Below are 21,319 nucleotides of genomic sequence, written 5' to 3'. Positions count from 1 at the left end.
RAAACAACGAGCAGCACGTTAGCGGATGCGGTATCGGAGCTAACCTGGTCAAGAGGCGCTGGAATTCCCCAGGACCCCAGATGCTGGGTAAAGTTAGACACCTCCCTGCCTCCCACGAGCCTCTAAAAACAGATGGCAGCACTTTGCAGTATTCTGTATCCAAGACGATCGTGGGACGGACGCTCGCTAGTGTGGGGTGATGAGGCTGGGATGAAAGCCAGGGAAATGTGTTGAAGTAAGAGACATTAAGGAGCTGTTTTAATGAAGAGACAGGAATCTGTAGAAGTGGTGGCACAGTTTATACCCACCACGCAATGGGAGCAGACACGGGCACTTACGCAACATGTGTAAAAACCACCAACGCGTGGTGCACGGAATTAAGAGAAACAACGCAAACATGAGCAGAATCACAGACAATACATGTCATTTACATTGCAAACACGTGACTAGCATGAATGAGAAACACCACAGGCAAATGTTGAAAAGCCGCAAATATCCACAGAGTCTACTTGGGTATACTTGTTACTCAGGAGCCCAAGCATAGCCAAGATGAGGCACAATCACGACACAAAGAGGTACAAATGGAAAGCTGTCCCTACAGGGGACACAGGACATGCACTGGAAAGGGGGTAATAGAGGCTCCCAATACTTCAGAAGACAGATGGTCTGAAAACACCCAAGGAAGTAGAAGAGGCAAGACATGCACAGGAATCCCCCAGACTTGCCTAGCTGTAGAGAGCTGGTACTCCTTTGATGCCAGCACTGTTTCCCTACTATTTTTCACTTGGTCAGGTAAGTTATAAGGTAAAAAAATGACTCTGTGTCACTGTTACCATACAACTAGGAACCATAGAAGATGCAGACAATAGTCCATGCAAGTTCTTGATGGAGATTTGAACCTTGTGTCTTGACTTGAGGGACTGTACACTTCTTTGTGGGAACTTCCCATTCATAGCAATGCTGGCTCTAACACACAGCAAGCAAACTTCACCAGCACTCACTGGGCATATGGAAAAATAGATCCAGTGAACTAAGCTACTGCACCACACATAAGCCCTACCCTTTCTGAACCAACAGCACAGCACAGCTCTCCARTACATCCAGCATTTCCTTTTCCCTTCTTGAAAGTGTAACAGGGCTCTCGTGGTGCTGTAACCCCCACCCCCAGATGTACAGGGCAGCTGTGGCTGTGCTAACACGGACACACGGAGCAGCACGAGGGAAACACCAGGCTCACAAAGTGCAGGGTGCCGTTACCTCCTCGGACTGTGGCAGCTAGTGAGAGACATGGATGAACACACAAATGAATACATGAGTGGAGGAATGAATCAAAGGTGGGACAGGCAGGACTGGAGGGAGAAAACAGCAAGACAAGAATAGGAGTGAAAAAAAAAAGAGAGAGATGCAGCAAGCAAGTGTAACAGCAAGTGTAACCCTGCTGCAGCCTTGGGAAGTGTGACACCACACAGCAGTGCTGGCAATAGCACGCTTATTATCAAAATAAACTTGCTAGGTTCATAGGGGATCTTCTGGGGGGTTTTCTTAGCCCCCTCAAATACCACGTGCCCAGCTCTCTCTTGGCACAGCCCCRGCAGCAGAAAGCATCCCCGTATCACCCCACAGAGCTGGGACACCATGGCTACATCCTCTGTGTTCAGGACGGAGGTGAGGATCAGTCTCTGCCCATGAGCATGGTGCCTGTGCACTGTGCTGGTGCAAGCTGGGCAGGCATGAGGGTGTTTCCTGGGCTTCATGTACTTTCAGCTCAAAGCATGGTGTCAGTATGGAGCGACACCATGTGCATGTTGGACTTCCATCTTTCCTGCCAAAAAGCTTAGCTCAAAACTGCTAGCTTTTCTCCAACTCAAAGTGAGTTTGAGCTTTTGCCATGAATCCTAAATATAAAAACTGTGAGTTCCCCCCCACCTCTTTCAGGGCTGTGGCAGACATCCTAAAACTGCTGCTGGTGAGACCTGGGCTAGAAATGTCAGTCCCATAGTGGAAATCAAGTATGGAAACATTTTCACTTTTTTTTTTTTTTTTAAATCCCTCAGAAAGTGGTAAAAAATCATGACATTTATTTGTGGAAGAGAAGATTAGAAGAATCTGACTCCTGGTTGGCTCTAGATCTCATAATTATGTCAGATACTTCTCTGTGGTGAAGACTTCAATGTTGGAAAAAGATTTATCTGCATAAAGGCACAGAGAGCCCCTAAAGGATCTGTAGCTTTCTCTTTCTCCAAAGTAAAAAGGATGGAAAAGATGACTGGSAAAAGTCATCTATTTTGTGAACTGCAGGAGAGGCTCTTTCAGTGATGATCTACTCATTTGTCCTTCCCTTCTTTCTTTTGGATTTCAAAGCCACCTTAGCAACACAGCACCACAAGATCTGCTTGTGGTCCAAACATGCCAGTTTTTCCGTTGGGATAGGCTTGAGAGAAAGCAAGCAGAAGTGGGAGTCTTGACCTACAGTCCTTTGTTTCCCTTCCAGTAAGTGTGATATATCCTTTTCCTGCAGGATTGGGTACAGAGCTACCACAATGACATTGCATCTTGCCAGTTTAAGCAGCAGAACAGTGAGCCTGCCTCCCAAGGTGAGATCTGTAGCTTTGAGTGACAAGCTACAGGCAGCTGGCCAATGGGCTGGAGGAAATGAATCCCCACGAGCCATATCCTGAGCTGTAAATAGTCTTTCCTATGACTAATCCTTCAGAAGGTAGCCTCCTTTTAGAGAAGTACTACTTAAGTCATGCTGTGTCTGTATGATTAGTCCTGGGTTCCTGGGTCACTGCAGATTCTCAAAGAGATCTGGGTCTGCTTATGCATCTCAACTCCAGAAGTGAGCAGAGTAACATGTCCATCTCTGCAGAGCAAGAACCTAGTGATTTCTATCTCTAGGCTTTACATAGTTTCCAGAGCTTTATTTAGGCTCTAATATATATAGGATATTTAGTTGGGAAGACGGGACAAGTTAAATGCCTACATTTATGAGCTGGATGTCTAACCACCTTTGCCAATCTGGTCTGTAGCCCCTATTTGCTGATTAAAGACTTGTGCTGTAGGTCCTTACCGCACTGTCCATGTAGGCCTCAGTCCAAATGATGTCATGGTCGTGGTTGATGACCATGGGACGGCTGAGCACATGCAGGTACTCCATCACGTTCTCTTGGACATCTGCCAACGTGGATATCTGAGTGTAGTAGCCTACGTGGAGAAACAGAAGTGGGAGTCACTCTCCTACTCTCTCTCCCATTCCAAATGGATGTTCMCGCTGTTAGAAAACCGCATGTCAAAGACTGTATCAACACAAACAGCTTAGTCTGCTCTTTACAAAAGATGCCTTTACATGCCTTGCGTGGATAAGACTTGGTTTTGTTGAAAACGAGAATTTCAAAGTATTGCTGCTGTTCTCAAAATCCTGGCCCAAAGCTCAGCACCAGAGAGTCTTGGTATAATCAGAACCACACTAAGCAGATGTAAAATGCTGCTTGGAGTCTTAGTCAAAGCCATCACCAAATCACGCTGCCTCCAATCCTGAGCATATGCAAACGCCAGGCTACTCACTTATCKTGCCCAATTTTATATACAGCCTAAACTCCCAACTTCTCTTCCAAATATTTCCAGCTGATCTGATAAGCCATGTGATGTGGAAGTACGTTTGGTGTGCTTGAAAACAAGGTGCACAAGAGCTACATAATACGTCTATACAGAAGAGTCAAAATCAAGGAGCTTCCTTCAGAGCTCTAGTTTGGTAGGTGAGAAGCTTAGGCAAATAAGTATTTTTGGTCTTTACTTGGTTGTATCCATTCTTCYGTTTTATGGTAAACTAACAGCACAATGAATTCCCTGTCACTAATCTTGAAGATTAATATGGAACCCAAAATCTAGGCTTTTGCCTCTGATAAAAAATAGAAATGTTACATGTGATTCATGGCGCTAACAGATGATTGTTTGAACCTTGAACATCCTGACTCACAGACGTTCTGCAGGCCAGAGTTTTTTTCCTGTCAATTATTTTCAGTAGCAAATGTACCCATGCATTCACAGTCTGCTGCAGACACTGCTCAGACAGAGAAATAGCCAATATACTTATCTAGCTAATCCTCAGCTTTCCCTGTTTAAAAGTGATTCTGAATTTGCAGATATTGGTGGTTTCTGGTCATCTCCAGATGTACTTAGACCAAGTCATGCTCAAACATGACTCCTTGATTGCTAGGCTCAAGAGGGGAAAGACCCTCTTTCTTACCCCTTGYGGACTCTGATAGGGCTAACTGGACTTTCAAGCAGCCCCAAATGATCACTCACTCACTCTGAATGGCTTGTCCCATTCATGCCATGTCATGCCATCAATGAATTTGGAGCAGGAGAAACAAGTCATTCTGTTATCCCAGCAAAAACAATGGTATAAAAAATGGCCAGGGCCTAGGGGTTAACCTGCAGATCTTATTAAAAAATGCTGCGAAATCTTTAAAGAAGAGGTGTTTGCTTCACATCTCAGCTAAAAGACATCAGGCCTAGTGACAGGGGTTTAGACAGAATCTCAAAARTCAGCCACTGGGACAGAATAAGCACAGGGACTTAGGTGGACTATAGCCAGCATGAATCTCGGTCATAGTGTCCCTTGGCACCGTGACAAGAAAATGCGGTCGTTCAGCAGAGGACACGTCAGTTGGACACAGACACACTTCACGGGGATAGTAAGCTCTGATCTTTCTCTAGGAGGCCTTTCAACTCATTGCCCCAGCTGTGGTGGGAAATCCACAGAAGGGCTGCAGCCCAGGGCCCCCTGACTGCAGCTGATGCATGTGACTGGCATTGGGGCRCCGTTGCTGCACCGCACCTTTGTTGTTGCAGGCAATCCACTTCACGTTGGGGGCAAAAGTGACCTCCCGTCCAATGAGGTAAGTGAAAACCCGGACCTGGCAACAGGAACACAAAGTTAGCCTAAATGAGCTGAAATGTGCTACCAAAATCCAAAGGGCCAATGTCTGACATCCCATTACCTACTGGTGTTAATGCCTACTTGAGATGCAGAGTAATAGCTAAAGCAACCTTTTGCTTCACACAGAGACAGAAGTATCTTTGTTTTGCATTTTATGGGCTGGAACTTTATTATCAATGACAAAAGGCTCAGGAAGCCAAGTAGCACTCAGGATCATCTGAATAAAGTAGTGTGAATTCTATTAGATTTTATGATTGCAGCTCTGCTGGCACTTGCCAAGCACATGCAGAGAGGTTTATAGCTCACAAAAATCCTTTACCTTGGGGAACAGCTGGCCCCATGAATCATTTGAAGACAACTTCACCATTTTGCTTGTGTTTGACCAACAGCAACTAAATGAATCCTGAAATAAATGGTTTTAGCAGCACCACTTTGGCCTATCTGTAGGCAGCTTCTCTCTCCCTTTGTGTATGGCCTTTAGCTGAGATGAGGTAAAGAAATAAATCACGAGGGTTTAATATGAGCCATAGTCTTTTCTGCTTTCACCATCTGCTCTGCTACCACAACTCTATAGCTCCAGACCCTCGAGTAAGTAGGGCTGCAAGGCACCTAGAGAGGTCATCTGGGTTATTTCTCTATCCACTGATGGGACTAATCACAGCTGAACCATCCCCAAACAGGATCAKTTGTGGGTAGGATTAAAATTCTTTGCAGATGTGTTTATTTTTAAAAAACACTCAGTTCAGTCTTTATCATTGTGTTAGGAGAAAGTTTTGATCACCCGTAGCTTTGGAAAAAGATGTGTATGAAGAAAGTCTGCACTCCCTGCAGATATCCATTTGTGATCCTATCACGTTTGAAATCACCCCAGCAGACTCCTGTCTGGCTGCTCCGTGCTGTGTTTGCAGCACAGTGCATGCAGATATTGGAAGCTGTGAATGCTCAGCTCTGCCTGGCTCATGGGCTTCTATTCCTGCTATGGCAAGCTAGCACCTTTCCTCGTCCTTTCCAATTATCACTTCCCAGACAAACCTTCCGATCCGGCCAGTTGTATTTTTCAAACACAGCTTCGTAATCCTCCACTGCTCCATCTGTGATCAGCATGATGGCTTGGTTACACAAGCCTCCTTGACCAGCATCTCTGAACTAAAAAGAGACAGGAACAGCATTAGTTGTCTCAGCATCTGATTCTGTGTTTTTACAGCATGTTTATTGATGGCGGGCCAGATCCTGACTCCTCATGCAAAATTTTACACTATCTGCAGGAAGAGCTCTGCTTAAAAAAGGATTGTGTTTGTAAGCTCCATATGTATTTTTTGTTTATACAGCCCTTCCTAACACAGGTAGTCACAGATCCTTCATAGAAGTAAAAAAACAAGAAGAAAATAAGTGCTGTGGAGGAAGGGTGGGACTCCCTGCTGCCTCACAGCTTGCACGGTTGCATTCATTCATTCATGCAAAGTGATTACAGGCTGACCATAAACACCACCATTCTGACTTGACAGCAATTTTTAATCACTTCATAAGTCAGGAAACTTGAGAGGAGGGGGAATCAGAGTTATTATTTCAGGCTAAATCCATCAATCTGCCAAATAAAGAGCAGGGAAAGGCAGGAACACATGGAGAAAAAAGAGGGGGGGATACTGCCATGAGAGCTGAAATAGGCTATKGATGTGCCAAATAAAAATGTAATGACAGAGGATCTGTTATCTGGGAATGAGCAATGTTTAAGGTAGAGTAGAATTATTGTAGGGCTATGGTACAAACATAAATATTCTGTTTCCAAAGTACACACACACACAGGTGTTGAAAAGCTTTGCTCTTACAGGCAAGCAATAACCTGACTGCTTAGGCAGGAAGACCAGCCTTTGAAAGCTGCTTATCTAATRCTCCTGGCAGCAATGCCATTTGGCTCATGCCCTCAGGTGCAGCAGCTCTAGAGGACTAAGTGCTTTATGGAGTACCAGCACAGGTGTCACCAAGTAAAGCAGCAGCAGGCTGCCTTTGCTCACATCAGGGAGCAAAAACGAGCAGCTACTTTGCTGCGCCTCCCAGCTCCGTGTCAACTTCTTTTCCTGCAGAGCATCTCTCTGCTCCTATGCTCAGAGCAACAAAAAGGCTGATCAACAAAGGAGGTTCACAGAAGCTGATGGAGATTAAAAATATGGAAGGAGGGAGATATGACAGGTTCACTCAGGAGATTAATGAGAGGCAATRGCGTGAGATAGTGGGTGTGTAGGAGACTAATCTGAGGATGACTAAGGCTGTAGCAGACACAGCAGTGACTTTAAATGGTAGATGGGCAGCTGTATCTCAGAAATTAGGAAATGTAGTAAGACAGGTAAATAAAGCAAGCACCACCACTGGRAAACAGAGTGCGGACTGGGACTCGTTAGATGTTTTAGGTTTCAATTCACAARTCTCTTCCAGTGTGGTAATGCCATGTTAGGACAGAAGACAAATGCCTTTAGGATCCCCCTGCAGATTAACATCATGACCACTGATACCAGGCAGCCGGGTCCATACTCTGTTACTTCTGCAGCCAGGTTTCCCCRGTCATTTTACCACTCCTACCATCACCAGTTACCAGGTTCAGTGCCAAAAATCGCCATAATGTCAGTGTCCATCACCGTTTATGTCAGCAGTCCTGCCTCTTACAAAATTAGTCTTGATATCACTGAAATACAAGTTAGTCTACCACAACGAGATTGGACTCAGTAGCTTCTGAACAGCCGCCACTAGGACCAGGTATGACTCCTTCCCTCCCGATTTCTTAATAATCCCATTATTTGCCTTTCTAACCAGGACCAGGAGTGATGATCTGATATGAAAGAGAAGGGTGGTTTAACAGGGTCCCAACTAGCTGTTCTCAGGCACGTCTTCCATGATGGGTAGTAAAACAGAGTGAGGCGGTTGGGCTGGCTCCTCTCTCACACCACCTAAAGCAGCACGTTCAGAGACGAGACTTGCTGCACCTCTGCAGCTGTGGTCATGCCAATACAACGGTGGCATCTCCCATGTCTTTCTCCACGGGGCCCACAAGGTCCGACTTTTCCAGGGAATTTTGAAAGCAAAGAAGGTGCATATGATGAGAAGAGAGGTCTGGAAAAGAGGACTACTTAGACCATCCATGGCAGAGCATAGGGCCACACTGGTGGGGGAGATGCTGTCCAAAGCAGGTTCAGGTTGAKCTTATGTGAACCTTATGACTATGAAGGCAGTTTATTCCAATCTGTTGCAATCTACAATATGGTTTAAGCGATTATTAAATTAATACTTAATTGAAGTCAGCCGCCATTTCATCAAACTATTTAAGACATCTGTTCACATAGAYTACTTCAGACCTCATAACACTGAGATACAGAGAAATTAAATACAATATCACAACCAGCAATCTCCTAATTATAGAAATAGGCTATATTTTAAACAGGGAAAATGAGATCATTAGTATCACAGAAATAGTGACTAAAAGGCAGGTTTAGAAAACAAATGAGTAAGAGGTAATCCCTGATTCTTAGGTCCTTTCATACATGGCTCCAGCAATGACCTGAAAGCGTCTGCAGGCCTTTTACAGGCAGCTCTGTGTATTACTGTTTGCTCTGCTTCACCTGACAGGTGAAGTGATGGGCGAGATGCCCTGGGAACGGACACGTCTGCGCTGCTGTGTGAGGGGGCCGCAACAAGTGCAGGGGGCACCAAGCTAGGCACTGTCCTCACACTGCCAGGAGTAACAGGCATGATCTACTTCATTCACGGTCATATTCTCTGGTACGCCCTCATCTGCTCGTGGCCTTTTGTTTTGCAGTGACAGCCTGGCACGGAGTCACTGGGGCATCAGCACAGCTCAGTGGCGTGTGTGGGCACTGACAAACGAGATGCACATCGGACATGATGAAGGAGCAGCCCCTCTCCCTCTCCTCCTGCCCTGCTCACGCTGTTGCTGGATGCAGCCCTGCCTGTGATGCAGTTCTTGCCACCCCTGGCCTCYGGAATTAGTGCAAATTCAAGTGGGATCGTTCCCTAAGGAGAAAATTAAGAGTAGAGAAAGAAACAGAAAACCAACGATAAAGAAATGAGAGATGGAATTAAGTAAAATGTCTGGTGAATAAGCTGGTAAATAGGAAACCCAAGGTTTATGCATGCTGAAAAATATGCTGCAAAATCCAGATCCATAAAGATGCAAACAAGATCAAGGGGAAGTTTTATCATCATTCAGATAAGAAACAAGAAAGGGAGCAAAAGGAATACATGGCAGATGATAAACAACAGAAGGCTGAGGCTTTATGGCCTCTGTGCTTCATCATCAAAAGGCCAATATTGTCACGGCCGGGTACATACTTAAGTGGTGAGGAACAAAGGAAGGATGGAATTACAGGCACAATCATAAAGCCTATGGCTAAAGGCAGAAGCAATTGAACATATTCAGGTAAACTGTGCTCCTCAGGAAGGGACAGAACTGCCAAGGTGGTCCTGGACTGCAGAATCACAGGCTGGGGTCTGAAGGCACCGCTGCAGATCATCTGGTCCTAYGCCCTGCTCAAGCAGGATCACCTAGAACAGGCTGCCCAGGACTGTGTTCAAGTAGGTTTTGAATATAGCCCAGGATAGAGATTCCACAGCCTCTCTAGGCAACCTACTCCGAGCACAACCACTCCCCAGTAAAGAAGTAGTTTCTTGCATCCAAACAGAATTTCCAGTGTTCCAGTCTGTGCCCTTTGCCTCTTGCCCTGTCACTGGGCACAGCTGGGAAGAGTCTGGTCACTACCTGGTCTGAGATCTGAGTGTGACTGGTCACTACCTGGTCTGAGATCTGAGTGTGACTGAGTGTGAGATCTCAAAGGATGGGAGGGAATCATCAGAAAATGTTTTACAAGAAGGGAAAAAAAAATACATGAATGAACTGAGCTTAAATATCTAGCACATTCCTAGAAAAATTAGTAATACTTCTTTGTATGAGTGCTCAAAGCGAATGCTTCCTCACACAAGTTGGACATAAAGCAGTACAAACTACTCTGACTTCCTGCATTAGCAGATGGGTTTACTCTTTAGAGAGCGTCAGTTCTGCTCAAGATGCACAGAATTGTATTTCTCATAGAAAACCAATTTAGTACCAGTATCACCATTTTCCCACCTATACTCATTTTTGAGTGACCTATTCACAATTAACCTCATAAATTATTGCCCTTCTGTGTTCAGCCATGGACCAAGGCAGCATTACCTCAGATTGCTGTTAAGAGGAAAGATTATTCTAAGGYGGCCTCATGGAAGGGAACCTGGGATCCCTCCACAGTCAAAAAAAATAGCAGTTTTTAGAAAACATATTTACTCTGAAGTAGATCCTGAGAAAAGAGAACTGGTAACAATGAGATTTTTCAATGCCTTGTTTTCAGAAATTCATATATAATAAATACATGAACATATAAATGGTTCTCAGGATTAGGCTAGGACATGAGTGTGCTAACATATAAATATATATACACACATAAATAATATATGGCCTATCTACGTAAGTATATAAATTGACTTGCAATTACTTTACACTGGAAAACAGAATAACAGGCTGAGTTGTGGATCAGGAGACTGATACTGTCTGGGAAGGAGCAGCTAGAGGTGGATCAGCTGGGTATGAATTAACAATGTGACAGTATCTAAAGAAAGGTAACTGATGTCTTAGGTTGTGTTAGGAGGCCTATTGTGTGTAAAACAAGAAAGGTAATTATTCTGCCCTGCACAGCACTTGATAGCCCTCAGCTGCTGCACTTGCCAACTGTCAGGAGCTTCATGTTTCAGGGAAGGCAGGAGAGTGGAAGCAGCTGAGAGCAGAGCCCTGGCTGCAACAAAGGGTTATAAATCCTGCAGGAAAAGGAGGAGAGAACAAGAGCTGCCCAGCTTCTTGAAACAAAGAGAAGTTTGCAGTGAGGTAGAATAAAGCCTGCGAACAAGAAAGGAACTCAAAGGTAGCGCTTGAGAATTTTTAAGTACTTTATAAATGTGTGGTTAACACCCTCCTCTCCCTGTGATGCAAATTTGATTGAAACTACTCGGCATGTGGCTAAATTTAAATAGAGAGTTTAAGTGGCTTACCCAGCATGGCGGGGAAGCGCTGGCTAACTGCTCTCCTGAAGCTTTCCTGTGAACTGCAACACACATTAAAACATGCCCCGTCTGCCCCAGAACATCATGGCAAAACAAAAATGCGAGAGGCTGAGCCTGCTCTTTTTCACCCCCTCTCTGCTACAGGTACCTTATTGAGTAGGTTGTTGTCGGGCTATTAATTCTGTGAGCAATTGGATCAGGAACAAATTACCAAGGAAATGTTGCAGTCCCTTTCATTATAGGTATAATTGCTGGCTGTCTATTCAGCAATGTCCGTTTCACTGGTGTAATGCACTGCTTTTCATCCTTCTCTTGTGTRCTGTGTAACAGGACAGTCTGTGAGGAACAGATACAATTGGAAGCTGAGGGTGGGAATTCTGTCGGAGGGGAAGGGGGGTGCTGTTTCCACACTTCCCCCATCTCCCTTCTGCTCTCYAGCCCAGCCATGCACATTATTTGTGAGGCTGCAGCAGCACCATCCTCTGATTTGTTTCAGGACTCTCTGATGTCAACACTTTCCCTCCCCTACTCTTGATATCGATCTGGCCAGCTCTAAGAGAAGATTTCATGGTGTGCATCAAGCACGTGCACACCTGGAGCTGCTGTTTTGCCTCAGCCAGGCAGAACGTGACAGTTTTGGGAAGACTGCTGCAGAGTAACAGGGGTGTTTACATAGTGGTGTGCCTGGGTAAATCCATCCAGCCCCTGGGTCTGACACACGGCTGCTAGGATGTGATCTCAGTCTCTTCTAGAAGTCATTGATGACACTGAAATCCTGGGGTGCTATTGTGAAGTGACTGAAGAGATAAGGTAGCTCTGTACATATGCAGCCCTTCCATGGCTGGCTGCAAAGAAGTCTCTCAGCTGATGTCTTCAGAAACCTTGGGTTTAGGCCTAGGTTGCTAAAGATGAGAGCTGTAGTCTGTGCTTTGGTGGAGGGGCTCCCTTCTGTCCCACTGTGAGAAGGCTGCAACCAGTGCTACTGGGAAAGGAGAGCTGAGCAGATGTGTGTCCATAGCTCAGTTCCCCACTCCTCCTCTACCTGCAAATTCATGCAAATTCCTGTTTAGTGGACTTGCATACCGCCATGAAACAAGCCACAGCACACTTCTGCTGGCTGAAGAGCTTCTGCAGTGTCTGTACCTGAGTGACTGTACCTAATCCTTTAGTCATGTCAGTACAGATGCAGAGCACTCTGGTGCTGTTCTCTGTGCTGCTCCTGTCAGCAGAGACAGCAGGGTGGTTTGCAGGAATCAATGCCCATCAGCTGGGTGAGTGATTCAGCACCCCGAGCCAGCAGCTCCCAAGGTGTAAAGAGGAGAAAATGGACACTAGGAGTCACCTAGAACACAGTCACCTTTCCTTCTCTGCAGATGTCCAAGTCAAGGATGCTGAGATGTCCAAGTCAGTTACTCTCTCCTCAGAACTGGGGTGATCATGAAAGACAGGAGGGAAGTGGCATCTCACCTCTGGAGTAAACGACATCCGGAAGGGTTATTACCACTGGGTGCTGTAGTGGCAAGTAGTAATCTCGCTACTTTGTTGACCTTAGATTGAGGCAGAATCAACAAGGGTCAAGAAAAGGGATTTTTACTTACATTGTTCATTGCATTTTGCATACTGAATGCAGAGGAAAATATTTTCTGTCTGACAAAGAGGAACTGCTTCTCTGTTACTGCAGTGGACTTAGGTTAATCCACTGGGCTGCAGCAGCCTGGCTGAAGGTACACAGGGTTTTATAACAATATCCTGCCTTCTGGAAGCTTGCCCGGTCTAGTGGGTCAGATTGTCAGAAGTCTCTCCGTGGGCCACACTGGCTGGAGGGGAGCTGTGAGGTCTTATCAGTGGAATCAGCCCTGTTTTGATGTCTATGTCCAGCACAGCTAGTTGCTATTTCAGCTGGGGCAAACAGGCCTACGCTCCCTTCTTCCCAAAACCCTCCAAGTTTTACTGCCTGAGGGAGTCTGCCTCTTTAATCCACTGTCGTTGTAGATAACCAGTGCTACATTAGAAATTAAGAACTAGATTCTCTGTGTAAGTATTCTGATTTAAGAACTCAGGTCTATATAGGCTCCAAATATTTCAAAGGTAAAATGAATTTAGTCATAAAAATGCAAAGTGGTACTTAGATGATTCTAGCAGACATCTAGTGTGTATAATGAATTCCAGCTTTATACCATTACTGCTTCCCTGTTCTTTTCAGGCACCATCTTCTCCAAAAGATACTGAATCATTACCAGGAGTGCTGCCATCTTATTACTGCAGTGACAATGCTTCACGATTATTCTCAGATTGCCATTAAATTTGTTTTGGCACTGACAAGACAGCTACTGCCATCATGGGATAATTTTCTGACCGTGTTTGCACTAAGATAAATTAGAAACAAATTTTCCGTAGACAGTGAACTTAAAACTTACAGTTTGCAAAACAATTAAGAGCAGAGAATCTTTCCCTCTGGAACCTTAGGCATCAGCACCATCAGCATTGCTAGCATTGTGCTGTCTACTTATTTCTGCCAACAAAGGCATTGACATCTCCCTGCCTGCCTCGCAGTATGGTGGCGGCAGAGTTAAGCTGAGTTCTTGGTCCTTTTTGTATTAACATTCCTTAAGAGACAGAGTTCAGACATATGTTTACCTCCAGAACACTAAGGATTTTTCACACAAGTCAGTCAGCCACATAAGACAACAGAGCATTTACTAATCTTATCACAGGACATGATGACACTGACTTTGATTAATTCTCCTGCACCTGTGGTTTCTATGAAGAGCCCTGATCCTCAGAAGAGTAATATTCAAATAAACCTGAAGCCTGAGAATCATCTTTCATGTCTTCACCATAACCTACTTACCGAGGCTCGYTAACAACATTACATAAATAATACGATCGGAATTATTGCCTTGAACTTAGCAGTTAAATTTTATTGCCAACATCAATAACCAGGGTATCTCCCACCACGCCGCTATCAGCGGTGTTCGCACRGAGGGATGGATCCTGCATCCCGGGCCCCATCTCCAGGGCTCCAGCCCTCAGGCTGCAGCGCACTCCTCGATGCCAGCCTGGAGGCTCGTTAAGAAAACACAAGGGCACAGCCTGAGCAGCTTCTGCCCCATCATTTTGGGCGCATACAAGATCAGCCCCCAGTCCCTAACTCTCACAGGAAACAAGAGTCTGATTGCAGCAGAAAACAAAAACTTCTCTCCAATTTAAAGCCCACAAGCATCTTGATTCCTGTGCCTGCAGGCACTGCTCCTGCCAGCAGCTCGCTGCCCATCCCTGCCCATGGTGCTGCCCTCCTTGGCAGCAATCAACTGCTCAGGGCCATCACATGCAAAAATCAGGTCCTCCTGCACCACCTGGGSTGTCTCTAAAACCAGCTTGCCCCTGCACATTGCTGGTTTTTGAACTGAGGACCCTGGAGATGCGATCAGTTCACCCTGCCGTGCTGCGATGGCTGTGCTGCCTGTTGGCAGTGGAGGGGAATGGTGGGGTGGGCTCGGGACAGGCTCACCTTGCAAGTTTCTCTTACCTCCCTCAGGATTTTGAAGGATTCTGTCAAGGCTTTGTTCACAGTTCCCATTCCTTTAGCCTGCAATTCATCTACCAGCTGTTTAAAGTGCTGGAAATAAGAGAGACAGAAAAGCAGTGATGAGTTGCAGGTGGCAGGTAGGGCACTTTCGTGGAGAGAGTCTTACCTATAAATTGGTTAGATTTTAATTTGGCCTCATTTGGTTGAAAATGAAACCCTCAGAGAGAAGCCCATGAGATGGACAGCATTCTCCACCCAGAAAGGCTGGAGGATCCCTTAAGACACTCTGCTGAGACATCACCCTCTGGAGCTAAACAGGGAAAGAAACTTGGAGCAAAAGCCAGTTGTTGAACACATGGAATGGGCTGTGTGAGGATGTGCAACTTCATCATACTAATTCACAGACGGAAAGGAAGAAAAAAAAAATTAAGAGCTAAAAATACGAGTGAAGCCAGAGGGTGGTGGAGCAGCCAGGCACAGACAGCCCACCTCAGGGCTGCAGCTGCTGAGCCCTCCTGGGTCAGAGCAGCAAAACCCCAGTCACAGAAAGCCCGCTGGGAAAGTACCCAGGCAGCGGGTCAGGCCAGGCTGAGAAAGCCTGGCCCATCCCAAGGGCTGATGTTTCTCCTTTCTCAGGGCTGAGAACATGGGGTTGCAGAGCACCTTCACCTTCTGCTTGCGTTTTTTTCCGTGGCAGGTTCACCTGTGCTCCAGCAGAAGTGGTGCCGTGTGTGTTGGGGCCTTGGGAAGCTGACTGTTGACAGCTGGCCTGGTATTACAGCAGCTTTGCAAAGGCAAAAACACACTGAGGAACCAGGACACAGCACAGCACTGGAGCCCACTCCTGAGATGCAATCCTTGGAGTTTCATGCCACAGCATCCTAAGCCTGTGTTCTTATTACACTACGAGAGCAAACCTAACAGTATCAATAAGAGTCTGGTACTCACCTCTCTGTTATCTCTGTCTGCTTGGACCAGGATACCCTTAAAACAGGGCTCAATAAAATGAACATAATCATTATACTGCAAAGACAAAATGAAAAGAAAGGGGTTATAATGGGGGAAAGGGGTAGGAGAACACAAAACTGGCATTCTTAAGTGGATATTCAGAAGAACAGTAATGAGAATTATGCTACTCTATTCCTTTTCTTTTTAGAATTGTATGTATCAGTCAGGGCAATTATAATATTGATAAATCCTGTTTTTTAATTATGATTTTTTTGCTAAGTTCCATTTGGGCACATCCACAAGCACTGTAGCTATTTTTTTTCACTCAGACATCCCAGAACTCTCCATACCCTACTAACTTGTGCTTCTGACCTTGATTCCAGAACTATTTGCACATGCTTTTGACTTCTGGAGTCCCCAGCCATTAGGTGACCCTTGCAAATGACTTTAGCTTAAGCTCTAATGTCTCTCTCACATGGCTGAATGATGACAGACCATCAAGTTACCACACATCAGCTAACTGTGATAATCAGTGATGTGTGCTGCTAGACAGAAGGCAAAGCATGCCAAGGTAAACCTCTTTCTCTAAGGACYAGACGAGTATATTTTACCATGGGCTATGAAGGCACAGATGGTTACAAGGCTCTGTTTACGAACAGGAGTTTAGATCAGACTAYGAAGTGTCTGAGTCAATAGGTTTTTCTTGTAACTGTAGTAAAAATACATATTATATGATTTTTCTGTATTTATTTATTAAGAACACAAGACCTTTCCGGGTCCTTAATGACTTCCTTTCCAWTCTCTGCCAACACTCTTCTCCATCTACACATCTATTTAAAGACAGAGCTGTCACTACTGGAATTTCCAACTCTCTTATACAATGGGAAGCTATCAACAAAAACTAGACTGTATCTTGGTGATCATGCCTTCACAAAACTTGTTTTGGAAGGTCTGAGGAGAATTGCTTGAATTAACTTTAAAAATATGAGGAAAGCTGCCATTTGCCTTTAACGTGGCACAATCCTCCTCCCTCTCCAKCCAGCCTTGATGTGGATCATGTAAAGATTTTGCTTTCTGAGGTCAATGTTGCTGGTCCTGTGTGAGTAACAAGCCCACCCTCATACTGGTCATGGTTATAGAGAAACTTCTACATAACCTAACACTCTACATGGCTTTGCAAATTGGCCTAAACTGTACTCCAGTCTTCACTGATGCACAAAATGGCATAGGGCAGTCATTTCCTGGGCTGGAAACATCATGCTGAGGGTTATATCACTTCTGACCCAAAGCACAGTGTTATGTTCTGCTATGTCTGCTTACTAACCCAGGTCCCCATTAGCTCAGGTGTCTCTTCACAGTACTTCACTATATGTTACAGTGACATCCTAAGTAAAAAGATGCAGCTGACATCCTACATGGAGGGAAGGAGATGACTGAGCAACCACCCTACCGACCACATGAAGCTGACTTCTAGGGGATATTAATTCAAATCCCTCATCCATCCCATCCAGTGGTGGTAGTTACACCATTATAATGCCTGTAGTTTGCTAACGGGACAATAGGGACAAAAGACAAATCCGCGCTTACTCACGAGACACACTTACAGCAATGATGTTGACAAAGTCATTTTCTCCCAGGGTATCTAAAATAGTGATGATGGTGTGTTTGGCAATGGTCATCCGCAGGCCCTTCATGCTCCCGCTGACATCCACGATAATTACGATGTCTTTGGGAGAGGTAGCTGCTTGGATGTACCTTTAAAAGAAGAGCACTGCACTGAAGTAGGGAAAACACAAGCCCCAGTGTAACACGTCCCATAAGTGCAGCTATCTGGCAGCGTTGTGCTGGGGATATGATACAGTGCCCCATGCAGAGAGGTGCAAGCTTGGGGCAGGGAACAAAGGCTCATTGCTCCTTTGGCCCCAGTGTCCCTTTTCCTGCACTGGCAAGTGCTGGGCCTACAGACATGACTCCAGATGCTGCTGAGAGTGACAATCGCTAACCCATCCTTTAGACATCCTGAATAGATTGAATAAATGCCCCACATTCCCAGAGTCTGAACAGCCCAGAGTCTCTGGCTGCAAAACTGTAATGAGGATGGGACAGAGGAAGGAAACRTTTGTGGTCATTTCCATTTGGTACATGTTAATGCCTGTAGAGAAATRTGGCACTGCAGGTGACAAGGCAGACCGTCTAACCTGGCATTGCCTTAGTTCCCCTTAGTACCCTTGGGCTTTCCCAGCAGCATGGGGCAGCAGCTACTTTACCAACATGTCACCAGGCAAGGTCTGCTCCCTTGCTCTTTTGCTACCTAGTGTCCAGACCAGAGAAAAGGATTGAAAAGAGGGACCAAAAAGGCATAAAAACATGCTTTGACTAAGTTTCTCCAAAAATCTTACCAGCCACGATTCCTGCAGTCAAAGGAGATGACTCCATTCTCATCTGGTAACCATTTTATTCCTGAAGGCAACAGCGAAAGGAACAATCAACACCCAGAAACAGGCATCTGCTCCCTGCTCCCCGGGCACCAGCACTTCTGTTATTCACTGCTGAGATCCGACAGGGACACACAAGTCTGGCCAGCAGCAGCAATTGCCGTTCAGCAGAAATGGAAGCAGAGCTGCGTGGTCTTTGGCAGTTCTCAGGAAACTGATAATTAAATTTCTGTTCAAAATACACCCAGCATTGGCTGGCACCTGTAAAATCTGCTCAGATTTGGGGAGCAGTTACACTTTAAGCTTTCTGCCATTCTGATGTAGTTCTCAGCAACATATTTTTAAGGAGAAGCAAAGTATAGGCATGAAAAAGCAGCAGAAATGAGGACGTGTCCCTGATTCTTTACTGAAGGCTCTGGCACTGTCATCTCTCCTCTACGGCACGTGACAGGTCACACAAGAAGGGCACAAGAGCCATCTGACAGAGGGGAGACAAGGCCAAGTTACAGCTGCAGAGGATCCTGTGGGCTCCTCCAAGCACGGATCCTCCCTCTCGCTCCATGACCTTACATGCCGCCCACAGCTGGTGAGGGCACAGCAAGTCAGGTCGCTCAGCACATCTGGCACGGATGCTCTTGCAGACAGAGAGAGCCCGTGGAGCTGTAGCTAGAAATCAYGGGAGAATGAGACTAGGAGCTGCTGCATGACTTCCAAATCCAGTCTAGGGGATTTGAAGACCCCATCACGGTGTTTCGTGGACTTTTTCAGAAGACAGTCTGCCTGAAGCACATGGAAATGGAATCAGCAGCAGGCTCCTCTGGGGTATAAGTGCAACATACCTGGGAGGTTAGTCCACATAAAAAACAAGGTTTTATACCTGCCATGGATGCTCTTCCTTTGCCTAAGCAACAGAGTTGGGGCATCCAGTCTTTTTGGTCGCTGTGCATGACCCTTCATGGGGGGATCCTATCCTCAAGCTTCCCAGACTGGGCTCTTGGACAGCACATTCCCCTTCCTGCAACATATATGCTTTGAGCTGGAAGGGTGGGACAGATATTCCCTCTTTTACCTGGATAAAGCCTGAAGAATCCAGTGGAACTGCCAAAGTATTGCCAGGTCAGTGTGGGGTCCCTTTCAAAATTATCCACGAAAATAGGATTCAAGGCTTCTGACATGTAAACTCCATTCAGAATATCAGGGTCTGCATGGAAAAGAAAAAAACAGGAAATAAGGGGGAAAAAAGCATGCAAAAAAAAAGGGGGAGGAAGTCTCYCTCTTGAGATGGGAAAGGGGGTTGGAGACAAGGAGCCCTGGAAAAACTCATGGCATTGTCCAAAGGTCATCCCTTGAGCTCTGGAGAAAGCCAGGCTCCCTTACTAGGATCACTTGCCTCAAAATGACACCTATGCCCTTGGCAGTAGCTTTCCAAGAGGCATTGTAAAGGGAGCTGGTTGCATCATTCAAGCACAGCCTGGAGGCTGCATCACCAGTGGCGACTGCGAGTGATCTCGGCTTGGTCACACGCTATCCCTATTCCTCTTTCTGGGCTTGTCTAGCCCTGGGCACTACAAGGCTCTGAAAGACTCACAGCTGCCAGCCCCGTGCAGGGGCTGTGTAGAACCAGCCCAACACACAGACACAACTGGCCTGTTACCCAAGATGACATTTGTGACTCCTGTAAGGCAACTACCTCGCACACCACTAAGGTTTCTCACAAAGAGTTTAAAAATGTATGTCACTTCCCAAATCTCTACAGGACACACTGTAATATGTCTTAATTCCCCAAGTCTGAGGAGTCCTATGATTTACATGGCATTTACTTCCCCTTTTCTCCCATGTTTCTTTGATTCTGCTCTTGCCTTTCTTTCCATATCTTATACAAAGCTTGAGCTGTTCTCACTTTCCCTTGAACTCGTCAGAATTAATATAAAGCTGCAAGTTTGCATGAACTCACAGGAGGCCATGTATATGTAGCATCTGATGTTGACTCAGTGTCTCAAGAGATCAAATGAAGCAGCAGCACTGGGATAAGGGAATTACAGGAAAGTGGTCATCGTAGGATTAACCACCTTGTTGTCGACCTGCATGAGGCTGCAACCCACCACTTCCCATTCAGTCATATTATGAAAGATAGGGGCAAAATTGAATTGCAGCTCCCTAGTGATGAAGCCAAGTAATTCACACAGGAAGGGGAGCCAGAAGAGCTGCACAGAGTGAGCCTTGGTGCAATTTATTGTCAGCTCAGTGGTACACATCACTCCTAAATCCAGCAGCAAAACTAACTTGAATAGTATTAGTGCTTGTCAATTCAACCAAAACCATCAAAGGCCCCACAGACATCGCAAGGGTCAGAGTTGCATCAGATGAAGGGCCAAAGGARGGTTGCTGACAAGACAGATGGCTGCTCCAACAATCTGCGCTCCTATGGTTTTGCATCTTAAGTTACGCTGTTCTTGACCAGGGTGGGGCACCTCTGTATGAAAAGTCTAGGAATCACGTGGATCTTTGTGCGTAAAAATTCAGTGTTTGAGACAATCTGTCAGACCAGATGTAAATAATTTAAAATAGCGAGAGAAGAAAGTTCCTCTATTGTCCCTCTAAATAATGCAGCAGCTGTGAGCACAACCATCAATGCCTGCCCTGCTCTGTCCCAAAGCTTGAAAATGGGCTCAGTCTGCAAGAGAAGTAATGGAGCTTTTTTTTTCCCAAAACATTTACAAGGAGAACAACTGGTGGACAGGCTGGCAAAGAGCCGGTTCAGGCAACTTCAAATGTTGATAGGAAATAGCAGCAATGTAGGAGTAATTGTAATTAGGTGCCTCAGCTTCCAAGTGAGACAGTGTGGAGGCCTGCCCAAGTTGGGCCAGATTCTTGGGTGCAGTTGCACCTGTGTCAATGTGCAAGGAGGACAGCTTTATTTTCATAGAATCATTATGGTCAGAAAAGACCTTCAAGATCATTAAGACCAACCATAAACCCCTCAACACCAAGCCTGATAAACCAYGTCCCCAAGTGCCTCATCTACAMGTTTCTTGAACACTGTAAGAGACGGTGATTCCACCACTTGTCTGGACAGCCTATTCCATTGCTTGACTACTCCTTCTGTGTAGAAATTCTTCCTAATGTCTAACTTGAACCTCCTCTGGCACAACTKGAGGCCATTTCCTCTTGTCCTATCTGTAGTTATTCTGGACAAGAGATTAACATCCASCTCACTACAGCCTCCTTTCAGGTAACTGTAAAGAGCAATAAGGTTTCCCCTGAGCCTCATCTTCTCCAGACTAAATAACCCCAGCTCCCTCAGCTGCTCCTCATAAGGTCCGTGCTCCAGCCCCTTTGCCAGCTTTGTTGCCCTTCTTTGGACACGTT

The 21,319-nt window shown here is 45.7% G+C and overlaps 1 protein-coding gene and 1 long non-coding RNA gene across 2 annotated transcripts in view; one reads left to right on the top strand and one right to left on the bottom strand.

The window, feature by feature from the left end:
- The window catches only part of CACNA2D4 (calcium voltage-gated channel auxiliary subunit alpha2delta 4), a 123,880-nt gene that overhangs the window by 87,064 nt on the left and 15,497 nt on the right, over positions 1-21,319 (bottom strand). Inside the window, exons 6-13 of the mRNA XM_026052160.1 lie at positions 19,020-19,151; positions 17,915-17,975; positions 17,120-17,270; positions 15,516-15,590; positions 14,568-14,657; positions 5,975-6,088; positions 4,841-4,919; positions 3,071-3,204 (exon numbers count right to left, since the gene is read on the bottom strand). Coding sequence (XP_025907945.1) covers positions 3,071-3,204; positions 4,841-4,919; positions 5,975-6,088; positions 14,568-14,657; positions 15,516-15,590; positions 17,120-17,270; positions 17,915-17,975; positions 19,020-19,151 — 836 coding nt within the window. The remainder of the gene's footprint in view (positions 1-3,070; positions 3,205-4,840; positions 4,920-5,974; positions 6,089-14,567; positions 14,658-15,515; positions 15,591-17,119; positions 17,271-17,914; positions 17,976-19,019; positions 19,152-21,319) is intronic.
- Positions 10,837-11,711, top strand: LOC112958340. Its single transcript, XR_003251410.1, has 2 exons — positions 10,837-10,899; positions 11,535-11,711. It is a non-coding gene; the product is annotated as an uncharacterized LOC112958340 (long non-coding RNA).

Source organism: Nothoprocta perdicaria, unplaced genomic scaffold, assembly GCF_003342845.1.
Source record: "Nothoprocta perdicaria isolate Ctin4 unplaced genomic scaffold, notPer1 scaffold_84, whole genome shotgun sequence".
NCBI classification, from domain to species: Eukaryota; Metazoa; Chordata; class Aves; order Tinamiformes; family Tinamidae; genus Nothoprocta; species Nothoprocta perdicaria.
The sequence above is the reverse complement of the archived record's forward strand: the minus strand, read 5'-3'. Positions and strand labels throughout refer to the sequence as shown.